The sequence below is a fragment of the Monodelphis domestica genome, chromosome 3, assembly GCF_027887165.1.
Source record: "Monodelphis domestica isolate mMonDom1 chromosome 3, mMonDom1.pri, whole genome shotgun sequence".
Classification (NCBI taxonomy): Eukaryota; Metazoa; Chordata; class Mammalia; order Didelphimorphia; family Didelphidae; genus Monodelphis; species Monodelphis domestica.
Genome location: NC_077229.1, coordinates 334,793,404 through 334,807,938, shown reverse-complemented (window position 1 = coordinate 334,807,938; position 14,535 = coordinate 334,793,404). Strand labels below are relative to the sequence as shown.

Below are 14,535 nucleotides of genomic sequence, written 5' to 3'. Positions count from 1 at the left end.
ATTTGAACTCATTTCTTCCCTCCAGCCTGATTCATTGTATCACCTAAGTGCTTGATCCTTTGATTAGCCATTTTAAAATGTTTTCTTGTCCACTCTTATAATTCTTAACCCACTCTTATCTCCCTCCTAATTCTTAGCTCTAATTAACTCCTGCCCTTACCTAATCAATTCCTCCTCCCAAATTTCTTCACACTAAACATTTTTATGTAAACCTCAGCCCATTCTTATATGGCACAATCTCATTGCCTTTTTTTTTTGAGACTGTCTCCTTATCTCACTCCATTTGGAATTCCATTGCCACTGAAGATCCTCACAGCTAATCAGCTAATTAGACCCACTCCGTTTCTGACCTAGGCTAGTTATCCCCTCCTTAAGCATCCTAGTGGCTCAACACTCTTTAGATTCACCATATTGGTGCTAGACAAGACAGAAGGCAGATACTCAGTGGGCTTTAGCTTAATGGAACTTGGAACTCCTGAACTCAAGCAATCTACCAGCATTGGCCTAACTGATAGCAGATGTAATAATAAAAAATGAGTTTGACAAATATAATTTTTTTTAATTATTGTGGTGGTCGCCGTTTATAAGAAATAATTAACTTAAGTCAAAATGGCTGTTAGCTTTTATTTACAACAATGTAGAGATATTAAAGTGGAAAATATAGAAAAGAGGGAAAAATCGCCTAGCTACAAATACCCTAAGTCCTAATCCTAGTGCCTGTGAATACAAGGTCCTAATTAGGAAGCCAAAATCAAGATGCTAAAAAACCATTGAGAACGAAAGAAAGTTAGAAGTCGACAAGAAGCTCACCAAAGTTCATGCTGAAGAGAGTGTACCAATGAGACAGAGAGAGAGAGAGTTAATGTCAGCCCTCAATGAAGAACAACCAATTCTCCTTGATCTCAACTTTTATAGCCCTTTTCCTACATCACTTCCTATCTCTCTCCCACTTCATGGGAACCAATCACAGTCTTCCAATTTGCCTAGCACTGCCCAAGAGGGAAGCAGTGCTTGTGGCCTTTGAGGGTGTGAACTTTTTTTTCCTAATAAGTGATTTGTGAACTCTCTTACTTAGTGACTTACTAAGTGTTAAGTAGGGGTACTTTTATTTCTTGATTTATTAACCCAAAATAGACAAAGGGAATTTTAAAAATTCTTTCACACAGATTACCACTACCCCTGACTTAATACATTTCATCCAGGTCATATTTGATAACTATAGATTTTTTTACAAGGTACTACTGTCCTGAACCCTTTTCTCCATTTACACTCTTCCCTGAAGTCATTGTCTCCTCAGCTACCATAGATTCCATTTTTATGTCTGCTAATGATTCTCAAATCTACTTATTCAGCCCTAACCTTTCTGCTGACTACCAGTTTTTCTTCTCTGGCTGCCTATTGAACACTGGAGTCAATGTACCATAGATATTTTAAACTCAACATGTCAAAACTGAAATCATTATCCTTCTTCTTTCTTTTAATTTAATTTTTTTTTATTAAACCCTTACCTTCTGTCTTGGAGTCAATACTGTGTATTGGCTCCAAGACAGAAGAGTGGTAAGGGCTAGGCAATGGGGGTCAAGTGACTTGCCCAGGGTCACACAGCTAGGAAGTGTCTGAGGCCAGATTTGAACCTAGGACCTCTCATCTCTAGGCCTGGCTCTCAATCCACTAAGCCACCCAGCTGACCCTCATCTTTTTTCTTAAATCTTCCACTCAACCTAAATTCCCTATTATCGTCAAGGGTATCACCATCCTCCAAATTCCCCAAGCTCCTAAGCTAGGTCTTCAATTCTCAGTTAACAACATTGTCAGTTCACTCAACCCTAATATCTAAGGAGTTTCCAAGTCCTACTATTTCTACCTTAATAATCTCTCTCATATATACCCCCTTCTTTCTCTGACACTGGTACCACTCTAGTGAAGGCCCTTTTCCCATTTTTTATTACATTTAATTATATTTTTTTACCTATTCTCTCTAGGATCAGGAGAATAATGACAAAAGTAGAAATAGATTGATTTAAAAAATAGTTTTGATGGTTAAAAAAAATTAGACATGTTGATTATAAGATGTTGGTAGGATAAACAAATGACAATGTGGAAGAAATAGAAAAATGCAGGGCTAGATTTCTGGGAGAGAGAATGTAGGAGGAGACACAGACTTGGTAGTTATTTGCATAAAGATGATAACTTGAGTCATGAGAGTGGATGAAACAACTGAAAAAGGGAATGTATGTATGGGATACCAACATTATGAAATGAGAGAAGGATCTACAACCAGTAAAGGAAATAGTTTTAAAAAAAATCAGTAGTGAACAAGTCTTGAGAGCACGATGTCTGGAAGCCAACAATAGGGAGTACAGGGAAAAAAGAAGGAAAATAGGATATGATAACAGATGCTGCAATATCTCAAGAAAAACAAGGATAGAAAAAAGCCCCAGAATTTCATAATAAAAAAAAAGCTATTAGTGACTTCGGAGAGAGCTGTTTTTGTAAAGTGGAAGGACCAGAAGCTTGATTTTAAGGGATTGAAAAGTAACATGATATTTCAATGACTGTCATCTTAATAACTATAATAGTCATAGTATAGGTAGGTTATGTATAAATATGCTATACACAGATTGATGAAATACAGTCAGAGTTATATCATTTTAACACACATCATTTTATCAGAGTCTTTCCTGAAAACAAGGTTTTACATTAGCTAGAGCTATTGAAGTGACAAGCTATAAATATTTTCACTTAATTAATGAGTATCAAAAACTTTTCAAAGTATAAAAAATAGGAAGTGTGATGAAGTTTAAGAATCATTTTAAATGGCTTGCCTTAGATTTCTATGAGACAGATCTATCAAGTAGGAAGAAAGGATTTTACCAATCCAGTACTGATACATTGTTCATAAGAACATATGATTCATGACATAATGCTCAATCAGTAGGTTAGATTGAACATAATCTTGGTTTAAATTTGTTTGCTTTGCTTATATTAGAACACACACACACACACACACACACACACACATACACACAACTGTTTAAAAACTATCTCCTCCAAAAAAATGAGTGCTGTGTATCATTATGTTTCTAGTAATTTTAAAACCTAAGAAGTCACATGAAGAAAGTGGAACTAGCTCAAAAATAGTTTAGCAAGAATATTGGGGCAAGTTATAATTTTTCTCCAAACTTCTCCATAAAGATATCAAATCCTGACATAAGTAGACCTTTTCTGTACATTCAAACCCATTTTCCATTTTTTCAAATATGTTAACTTCCTTCTGAGACATCTGGATTTCAGAGAAAAGGGGGAAAAAAACCAACCCTAAACCAAAACAGAATCAGAGCTTGAAAGGGCCCTTTAATATCCTTTAGTCCAACCTCTTCAGTTTACTTATGAGGAAACTAGAATGATGACTTGATAGGTATAGCCAAGAGCTGAAATGGGATTTGAACTGAGATCTAAGATCTGATTCACTGCCCTTTCAGCATTATAATGAACAGCAATAATAATAAAACAAAAAGATCGATCAATCAAACAATAAACATTTATTTAACCCCTACTGTGTGTCAGGCTTTGTGATAAATTGGGGATACAAAAAGGGGCAATAGATACTCCCTGCCCTCAAGGAGCATACAATCTAATCACATAAATCAGCAAATATTTTTTAAGCACTTACTAAGTGTTAGGCCTTGTCCTGAGCCCTAGGATTAAAAATAAAGGCTATCTCAAAAGTCTTTAAGCTTTGGGGGAAGTGGATTGAGAGCCAGGCCTAGAGATGGGAGGTCCTAGGTTCAAATCTAGCCTCAGACACTTCCAAGCTGTGTGACCCTGGGCAAGTCACTTAACCCCCATTGCCTAGCCCTTACCACTCTTCTGCCTTGGAGCCAATACTGTGTATTGGCTCCAAGACAGAAGGGAAGGGTTTTTTTTAAAAAAAAAGTCTTTAAGCTTTAATAGCTTTTAAATTGCACTAAGACTTTTGGGACACTTTGATTAGGCAAAAAGAAAGACAGCCCCTGCTCTCAAAGAGCTTACATTCTAATAAGGGGAGGGCAACACAGAAAAGAGGGAGAGGGAAGGAAATAACTTCACAGGTTCATGATGGCAAAATATGAAGTTAGAAGCAAAGTCAGGAGAAGAATGATGGCTAGCCTAGGCCCCTTCCTAAAATGGAGGTCCTTGGAGAAAATCATGAGGGAGAGATTAGGGTTACAAGTCACATTATATATATATATATATATTTTTTTAAGTTACTAAATGCTTTTCTCAACAACTATCCTAAGAAATGAATAGTATAAATATTATTCATCTCCATTTTGCAGATAAGGAAAATTACTTCAGTGAAATTATATGTCCAAAGAACACATCACTATCAGATAAATTCTGATAGCAAGTATATTACTCTTGCTTGGATCTGAGAGCCAGAGAAAATTTCAGGCAAAATGATTAAGCCATATTTAAGATTGCTTTCCAATGGTCACACATATTTTGATCCTTTCCTCCCTCCAACACAGATATCTAAGATCTTGGAAATGGAGGTTTCAATCCTTCAACGTGTTTATTTAAGCACCTACAATGTGTCCAACACATAGTTCTGGGATTACAAGAAAAGGCGATAAGACAGACCTGTTCTGAGTGAAAATACAAACCAATTGAGGAGACATTTTTTAGAAAATCTATTGTAAAAACAAGATATATATTGGATAAATTAGGGCTAGTCCCAGAGGGAAAGCATTATAATTAAGGAAGAATAGAAAAGGCTTCTTGGGGGGGAAAAAATTAGCTGAAACTTGAAGGAAGCCAAGTAAGCTTCTAGGCAGAAAGAAATAAGAGTAAGAATTCCAGATATGGAGGTCAGCCAGTCTGGAGTGTTTTGGGTGAGGAACATCAAGGAAGCCAATTTAGCATAGTGACTGGCACATAGTAAGCAATTAATAAATGTTTATTGAATGATTATTAATGGACTACTAAATAAATGAAGAGTTAGATGTAAGAATAGAAACATTCAAAGGGACCAGGTTATAAAGAGTTTTCAAAGCCAACCAAAGGATTTGATATTTTGTCCTAGGGAACACCTAGAGCAGCATTGGTGAACATTTTTGTGATTGAATGCCCAAACAGCAATTTCAAGCTGTCTGTGAGTCCCCTGTATTACCCCAGACTGCAGTGAGGAAGTGCTTACATTGGGCAGCTGAACAGAGAGGTGGAGCATGCAAAAAAAAAAAATGTCCTCAGGTACTATGAAGAGAGGGAACAGAGTAGTCCCCTCTGTGCCACTCCAGCACCTGTGCCACATCTTTGCCAACATGAACCTAGAGTTTATTGAAAGTGGGGAAGGGGGGGCAGCTGGGTAACTCAGTGGATTGAGAACCAGGCCTAGAGATGGGAGGTCCTAGGTTCAAATCTGGCCTCAGCCACTTCCTAGCTGTGTGACCCTGGGCAAGTCACTTGACCCCCATTGCCTAGCCCTTACCACTCTTCTGCCTTGGAGCCAATACACAGTATTGACTCCAAGACAGAAGGTAAGGGTTAAAAAAAAAAAAAGAAAGTGGGGAGGGACAGAAATATCATCAGATGTGAGTTTTAGGAATATCAGCTTGACAACTGAGTGAAGGATAGAAACTCACATTTACTTTGTGCTTTCAAGTGTATTTAGAGTTTTCCATATCACTACCTTGTAAAATAATACAAATAATATCCCTACGTTGCTGATGAGGTAGTTGAATATATGAAAGCTTAAATGACTTGCCTCAGCTGGTCTTCTGACTCCAAATTCAGGGCCCTTTCCTCTACATAGTGCATGTAGATTAGCAATGTGGGACCCTTTTGCTGCTTATTGAAAACATTTGTAAATCCTCCTGATACTTAAAAAGAAAAACATCAGTCTAGGAAACTACCAACCTATGAAGTCTCTTAGAAAGAGTTTTATAACATAGATTAGCTAATTGTCAAATTGGAGATCAGAGATGAGCAAATACTTAGGAGAGCTATCAAGGAAAATCAGTAGGGCTGCATACCCTGATGTTGTCCTCCTTGCCCATTTCCTGATTTCTTCTGGACCTCAAAAGCATGCTCCTACTGCTGGCTCATTCTGACACTTCTTTCAGTTCTATAAGCCTCTTCTCCATGGAACAGTCTAACAAACCTGAGGCCCAAGAACTGTGTAATATCCTTCCACAAGGCTTGCCTTACTTCTCCATTGGTGAGTTCCTCCAGGAGCCTTCCTTTCATAGAAGAGCTGAGACTGGTCTACCTGGTTTACCTTTGATTCTTCTTCTGGCCTTGTTGCTGGCTTTCTCTGGGCTTCAAAACCATGACCCCTCTTGGGTACTTTTGACCTCTTTTATGTGTCTTCTTCCCCCATTATAACCTAACCTCCTTTAGGATAAGAACTGTCTTTTTTTTTTTGCTCACATTTGGTACTTAATAAGTATTTGTTGTCCTGCCTTGCCTCAATCAACTAGTTTTTAAAAAGGGTAGTTTGAAAGAGGATGAATCTGTAGAGTGTTAGCAACCTTTAAAATATAAAAGCTATTTTTCATATTTTTAGAAAATAACATCTTAAAATTAACTATATTTTGCTTATACTTGTATATTTGGGGAAATGTACTTTAGTTTGTCCCAGAGGGATACTCAGGCTTTATCTGTTCTGTTTTATGCCTTTTTATCACTTCATTATATATAAGATAAGGCAACAGAGAGGCAGAATATCATATCCAGAAAGTCCTTATTATTTGTATGTGTATATGTGGATGGATAAATGGATGAAGAGACACATGCATACATACATACATACCAAGACCTGAAGATAGTTCCCTAAAGAACTCTTACAGTTTTCTACCATTAGGGCTTTAGTTAGTGAGTTTACCAGATTAGCTAATTGTCACTTTGGAGATTAGAGATCACTGGCCCCCCTGGACTGAAGCAAACCTGGGAGGGATTATGAGCTTTTGCTAAATGCAATCTCCCTGATTAAGGAGAGGAGGCCCAAGTGGGACATCATCATTGAGATTCTATTCTGGTGCTTTGAAGAGAAAAGGAAGATAATCGATCTAAACTTGATCCTTACCAACAAGGCTGGTTTGACCTTTTTTTTTTAATATTAAGCATAGACTGAGCCTTTTTTTTTTAATTAAAAGTTTGCAGGTTGTTGCAGGTCTGTATGTTCCTTCTAACCACCAGTTATCCCGACTCCTAAATTAGTGTAACAAGAGAATCTAGATTCCCACATTACATTTTTAGTCTTCATAGAAAGATAACAGTTTTCCATTCAACCTAAAAACCAGGTCTGGTTTAAATGAGCTAATATTCAACATTAACTGATATTTCAGTAATCTCACAGCAATATCAGTGTCAGTTTGAAAGCCAGTATTTTTGCTTCCCTTGATAAAGGGGATCTCAACTCACAGTAGACTAAAGGGAGAAGCAAAATCTTGAATGGCATCATTAAAGGGACTACCATTTTTATTTTCATTTTGAACCTTGAGAATCTCAGATTTTTCTTTTGTCCAATTTCTCTACCATCATACTCTCTTACTCATATAGCTTACCTTACCTTCTGACTTGGATACTAAGTATTGGTTCCAAGGCAGAAGGGATATAAGGACTAAGCAATTGGGTTTGAATCTAGGACCTCTTTTAATTCCAGGCTTGGATCTCTATCTACTAAGCTACTTAGTTGCCCTTTCACATAGCTTTCAAAAAACTACTCTCCAAAATCTAACTTTTCTAAAGAGGAATCTGTAAGATATTACTTAAGTGGTGGTTTTGGTGACCAAAATAATCATCTTCATTGGTCTGGGCATTTAAATACCTAGTAAGAACTCATTTTCATTTTCTTGGAAATCACATACAAAGATGATAAACACCACAGACACTAAAGCCCTAAGTGTCATGTTAAAATTGTTCTACATGAAAAATTGATTCTTAATTGGCCCCATTGTTAAATAAACTCTTATGATAAATTGTTGGCCCTGAGTCTATATGGGGTCGTGAAAATACTCAGATTACAGATCTGGAAATTTTGTAAGCCAATATTTGTGGAATCCCTGAATTTGAGTAGTTTTACACATTTTTGCAATTTCATATATCTGGCACAGTGCCAGCAGTCTCTGAGGGATCATTTTAAATACTAACCATTCTGGATACATACTATCAGCAAGCTATTCACTTTCTGACATGAAACCATGTAACAAAACAGGCCACTTCAGAAGCACTAGCTACAGTTCCTTTAAACACAGTGTTTCACAAGGGGCATAATTTTATTTTGTTCTAATGATGATTCCTTTTATGAAATCAATTCATTCACATGTTACCTAGTCTCACTTTCATAAACTTGAACTCTTAATTTTCATGGGATCATCCCCATAGATTTAGAGCAGAAAAATCTGTCTAAAATCTCACAAGAGGACCATTACCTCTAACTCAAATATCTATTCCCTTGTACCACCCTGCTTTTCATATCTGAACTCTGTTTGGGTTTGATATTTATAAAATAGTCTTTTAAGCCTTTCATTTGGTCCCAGTTTGTAAAATTCTATCTTAATAAAGCTATGCGATGCTTTTGGTGTGTTAGGGGATAGGAGGATGGAAGGAATGTTTATAGACAGGATGAAGGTCCCTCAAAATTAAATCAGGACAATCTTCTTAGATTTCTGCAATATCTTTTAGCAACTCTGTTAGAAATTACTTTTTCAAGAGTGTTCTGATATCTGGAAGTTGGTTGTATAGGTGTGACGTTCAGGGTTCATCTTTAACTGGTAATTTGAATGTTTTAAAAATCTACTGAAGAAGGGGGCAGAGACAAGTTGGCGACTTAGAAGCAGCAAAAATCATTTCCTTTGTGAAAACCCTTCCACACCAATCAAAAACAAAGACCTTCAAGGGGGACAGAAATCCAAATATAACTTCAGGACAGAGCTATGGGACCCTCCTGCTCAATTCAACTTAAAAGGTGTGCCTAGAAGGTTGAATTCTCTGGTTTAAGGTGTATTAAAAAAAGATAAATGAGGGAAGTTTGTACCCTGAAGGAAGTTTGGACTTTCAGTATGGAGAGGGGGAAAGAGAGGAAAAGGAAAAGAAAAAAGGAAGATCCCAGGGCCCCTCCCCCACCTCCTGCACTGAGACTCCAGCAGTCTGTGGGATCTCAGGGTGAGGGCCACAACTACACAGAGAGAGCTCTGGGCTCTGTCCACAGATGGCAAGAAGGTAGCTGGAGGAGAGAAGCAAAGAAAGCAGGCTGGTCTCAGCCTTCAGCCACCACATCTCCATCTTGGGCCTCTGCCTTAGGAAGATTGGACCTTTGGGCACATTCAGCTCTGCAAATCAGCTCAACTGCCTTAATCCAGTTTATCAATATTGCAGAGAAGATGCTTCCAGAGGGCAGAAAACTTCAATATCACAGAGCTAGGAAAAAAAGACAACAAACAAAACACAGAAGAGCAATCGCCTTAATGAACATATGTGCAAAAATCTTAAATAGGATACTAGTAAAAAGACTCCAGCAAGTGATCACAATGGTTATTCATTGTGATCAGGTGGGATTTATACCAGGAATGCAAGGATGGTTCAATATTAGGAAAACCATCCACATAATTGACCATATTAACAAGCAAACTGACAAAAATCACATGATTATCTCAATAGATGCAGAAAAAGCCTTTGACAAAATACAACACCCATTCCTATTGAAAACATTAGAAAGTATAGGAACAGATGGACCTTTTCTCAAAATAACAAACAGTATATATTTAAAACCATCAAAAAGCATCCTCTGCAATGGGGATAAGTTAGAAGCCTTTCCAATAAGATCAGGATGTCCATTATCACCTCCATTAGTTAACATTGTACTAGAAACACTATTGGTAGCAATTAGAGAAGAAAAATAAATTGAAGGGATTAAAGTAGGCAATGCGGAGACTAAACTATCCTGCAGATGATATGATCGTCTACTTAAAGAATCCTAGAGAATCAACTAAAAAGCCAGTGGAAATAATTAACAACTTTAGTAAAGTTACAGGATACAAAATAAACTCACATAAATCATCAGCATTTCTATATATTTCCAACACATCCAGGCAGCAGGAGTTAAAAAGAGAAATTCCATTTAAAATCACCTTAGACAATATAAAATATCTAGAAATCTATTTGTCAAAACAAACACAGGAATTATGTGAACACAACTACAAAACACTTTGCATACCATTAAAACTAGATCTAAATAATTGGAAAAACATTAATTGCTCATGGGTAGGACAAGCTAATATAATAAAAATTATAATCCTACCCAAATTAATTTACTTATTCAGTGTTATACCTATAAAACTACCAAGAAACTTTTTTACTGGTTAGAAAAAAATTATAACAAAGTTCAAAAGACCAAGAATATCAAGGAAACTAATGAAAAAAAAAGGTGAAGGATGGTGACCTAGCAGTACCAGATCTTGAACTGTACTATAAAGCAGTGGTGAATCGATGGCACATGTTAAACCCAGTGAAGTTGTGCATCAGATACGGGAAGCGGGTGGGAAGAGGGCGATGGGAGGAGGGGAGGGAAGGAACATGAGTCTTGTAATAACTATAGAAAATCATTCTAAATCATCTAATTAAATAAAATTTAAAAAATAAAAAAGCAGTGGTGATCAAAACAATATGGTACTGACAGAAGGATGGCACAATGGAATAGACTAGGGGTAAATGACCTTAGCAAGCTAGTGTTTCATAAACCCAGAAATCCTTGCTTTTGGGACAAGAACCCACTATTTGACAAAAACTGCTGGGATAATTGGAAAACAATATGGGAAAGATTAGGTTTAGATCAACATCTCACACCCTATACCAAGACAAATTCAGAATGGATAAATGACTTAAATATAAAGAGGGAAATTATAAGTAAATTAAATGAATATAGAATAATATACCTGACAGATTTATGGGAAAGGAAAGAATTTAAGACCAAGCAAGAGATAGAGAATATTACAAAATGAATAATTTTGATTACATTAAATTGAAAAGTATTTGTACAAATAAAGCCAATGCAATTGGGGAAAATATTTATGACAAAAACCTCTGACAAAGGTCTAATCTCTCAAATTTATAAAGAGTTATGTTAATTGTACAAAAAATCAAGCCATTCCCCAATTGATGAATGGTCAAGGGACATGAATAGGCAGTTTTCAGATGAAGAAATCAAAACTATCAATAAGCACATGAAAAAGTGTTCTAAATCTCTCATAATTAGAGAAATGCAAATTAAAACAACTCTGAGGTACTACCTCACACCTAGCAGATTGGCCAATATGACAGTAAAGAAAAATAATAAATGTTGGAGGGAATATGGCAAAATTGGGACACTGCTGGTATTGTGAATTGATCCAACCATTTTTGAAGGGCAATTTGAAACTATGCCCAAAGGACTTGTAATAGAGGAGTTAAAGGGGGTGGGGGGGTGGAGATTTATGATAAGGGAAGAAAAGTGATAAAGGGAATGGAATCTTCCCCCCTCTCAGGCAGAGACAAAATGGGGAGGTGATGTTGATAAGGCAAGGGAAAGAAAGGAGAATTGGTTTGTCTTTTCCCCCTCAGCACTCTCTGACAAAACCCCCCACTATGGCTGCCTTCAACTCTTAACTGCTGGGTTCTATGAAGGATCTCGTTGAAGCATAAGCCTCTTTTCTTCCTGGGGAGAGAAATGTCACTTCTCTCCCCCTCTCTTTCAAGTTTCCCTCTAGTATCAGTTTGAGTCAGTTCTGGAGTCTTATTAACTGAAATTTATTTGAGGAAAACAGAAAAAGAACAGGGCAGATGGAGGATGAGGAATTGAGGTTCAAGAAGGAAGGAGGGAGGAGTCCCTATCTAATACTATTCCCCCCCAAAGTCAAGCAGATCAGTGTTTGGTTAACCTGACCCCTTGGGGGTCACTCTAGTTCTTGGCTGCACACTGAGTGTCCCTAAATTCAAAGATCAAGGAGGTTGTTGGAAATCTTTCTTGGAGGACAGCTTATATTTCAAAGTCCAATTGACTTGTCTTCTGGTGAGGATCTGGTCAGGAATCACAGGGAAAGAGATCACTGGATCAGGAAATTAACTGGAGCTAATCTCTCTGGTGTGTGGTTCCAAACAGAAGTCAGTTTCCCAACTCCTGGATCAGCTCATTCTCCCCTCTCTCTCTCCAAAGTTATGTGTTCCTTCTTCACCCATCCCCCATTGCTGTAGAATTCTGCAGCTCTTCCAAGTTCATTTCTTTCCAAGGTTTCAAACCTTCTCTTACAGACTTTAAAAGAATGCAATACTCTTTGATCCAGCAATACCACTGCTGAGTTTATACACCAAAGAGATAATAAGGAAAAATACTTGTAAAAAATATTTATAACCTCACTGTTTGTAGTGGTAAAAAAACTGGAAAATATGGGGGTGCCCATCAGTTGGGGAATGGCTGAACAAATTGTGGTATCTGATGGTGATGGAATACTATTGTGCTAAAAGGAATGATGAACTGGAGGGATTCCATGTGAACTTGAAAGATCTCCAGGAATTGATGCAGAGCACAAGGAGCAGAACCAGGAGAACATTATACACAGAGACTGATACACTGGCACAATTGAATGTAATAAACTTTTCTACTAGCAGCAATGCAGTGACCCAGGACAATTCTGAGGGACTTGTGTGAAAGAACGCTATCCACATCCAGAGAAAGAACTGTGGGAGTAGAAACACAGAAGAAAAACATATGATTGATCACATGGTTTGATGAGGAAGTGATTGGGGATGTTGACCCTAAACATTCATTCTATTGCAAATATTAGTAATATGGAAACAGGTTTTGAACAATGATACATGTATAACCCAGTGGAATTGTTTGTCAGCTCAGGTAGGGGGAGGGGAAGAGGAGAGGGAAAGAACATGAATCATGTAGCTGGGGAAAAGTGTTCTAAATTAATTAATTAAATCTACTGAAGTGACTTCTAGAGGTTTTTTCTTAGGGCTCCTTCAGTAGCAAAGAAACTGTTTTTCATATTGAGACCAAGGAGCTGCCTTTTTCTGCTACCATATGGTCTATATAGCACCAAAATTGTGTCCTGAAGACTTGAAAGATAGTACTAGTTTGACATTTCTCAGGTTATAAAATCTCAAGTCAAGTCAAAACTAATTTTTCCCCCTATTAACTTAATTGGACTAGATTATCTCTAAAACCTAAACAGCTATGACTATAACTTACTGTGTCTAGTATTCTATATCAGTGAATTTTAAAGTCTCTTCCCATGGCCTAAAAGGGTAAAATAAAAATGGGTGAGCAGAAAATTGTTTCTCAGAAAGTTATCATTGATTATGAGAGACCAGTGCCTTTCAAGGAAGTCCTAAGCATAGTAGGAAATCTAAAAATAATTTAAACCACTGATACATCCAGAGATTGCAGAAACTGAAGAGCATTGAACAAGAAAGATTTTCATGCATTATGAACTAGATGATTATCTCAGCAAGAGGTATGTAATGTTAGCTTTTAGACATATGACAGCTCATTAGTTCAAAATAATGCCCTGTACATAGGATTTAGAGCTAAAGGGTCTTCAGAGCCCACCTAGTTTTGCAGTTGAGGAAAATGATGCCCACAGAAGTGGTAACTTCTCCAGTTGCACAGTAATAAGCATTAGAAATAAGACAGGTCCTTGTACTCCAGAGCAAGTTTTTTTTTCTACTATTGAGATATATAGATTATATAACTATAATATTATATGTATATACATATATATAATTGGTTATAGACACAGTAGGACCACCTCATCAGTAGTTTTGCTTTCAGCATTTTCAATTATCCATGGTCAACACAAAGCTTCAAAATCCAACCACAACAGCATCTCTTCTGTTTCCATTTTCATTTTTTTTATATTTTGTTTTGTTTTGTTTTTCAGGGGAGTAGGAAGTTCTGAAACATGGAGACAAGGGGCAGGAGTGGGGTAAGAGAGTGCATATATGTGGGGTCATCATATGTTTATCTATATGTATGGTTTTAGCCCTCCACAGTAAGTTTGATGGGAACACAATAGATTGATTCAGATCCATCATTAAAACTAGAAAAATAACTTAAAATCTGTTATTACATCTTCATAGGACTGAGAACCTGGTATCCTCCTGCTCTCTCTATATAAAGATATCTATAATGTGATAAATGATGATCTAGAGATTATGCATATAATCTCTTTATCTCAGTTTAATATGATTATATTACCAGTATAATATAGATTTTTATATGTATGCATCTATGTAATATAGTAGATTACATATATCTCAGTTTAATATCAGTATATCATAGATTTATATATATATATATCTCAATGTAATATAGTAGATTATACTATCAGTGTAATACAGAAAATTATATATCTATCAGTGTAATATAGTAGCTTTTATTATCAGTGTTATGTAGTAGATATAGACAGAGAAAGTGTGTGCACAAAGAAGAGATCTCTCTCTATGTGTGTGTAATTTCACTCAAGGAAATAATTTACTTTTAAAATTAGTTTTCAAATCTTTAGGTATAAG

The 14,535-nt window shown here is 36.7% G+C and overlaps 1 protein-coding gene across 2 annotated transcripts in view; it reads left to right on the top strand.

Annotated features, from left to right (window-relative positions):
* ZNF704 (zinc finger protein 704) overlaps positions 1–14,535 on the top strand; it is a 374,748-nt gene that overhangs the window by 257,314 nt on the left and 102,899 nt on the right. Inside the window, exon 3 of one of the 2 annotated variants that reach the window (XM_007486910.3) lies at positions 13,905–13,949. The exons of the other annotated variant lie outside the window; for it this stretch is intronic. Coding sequence (XP_007486972.2) covers positions 13,905–13,949 — 45 coding nt within the window. The remainder of the gene's footprint in view (positions 1–13,904; positions 13,950–14,535) is intronic. 2 annotated transcript variants of the gene reach the window in all.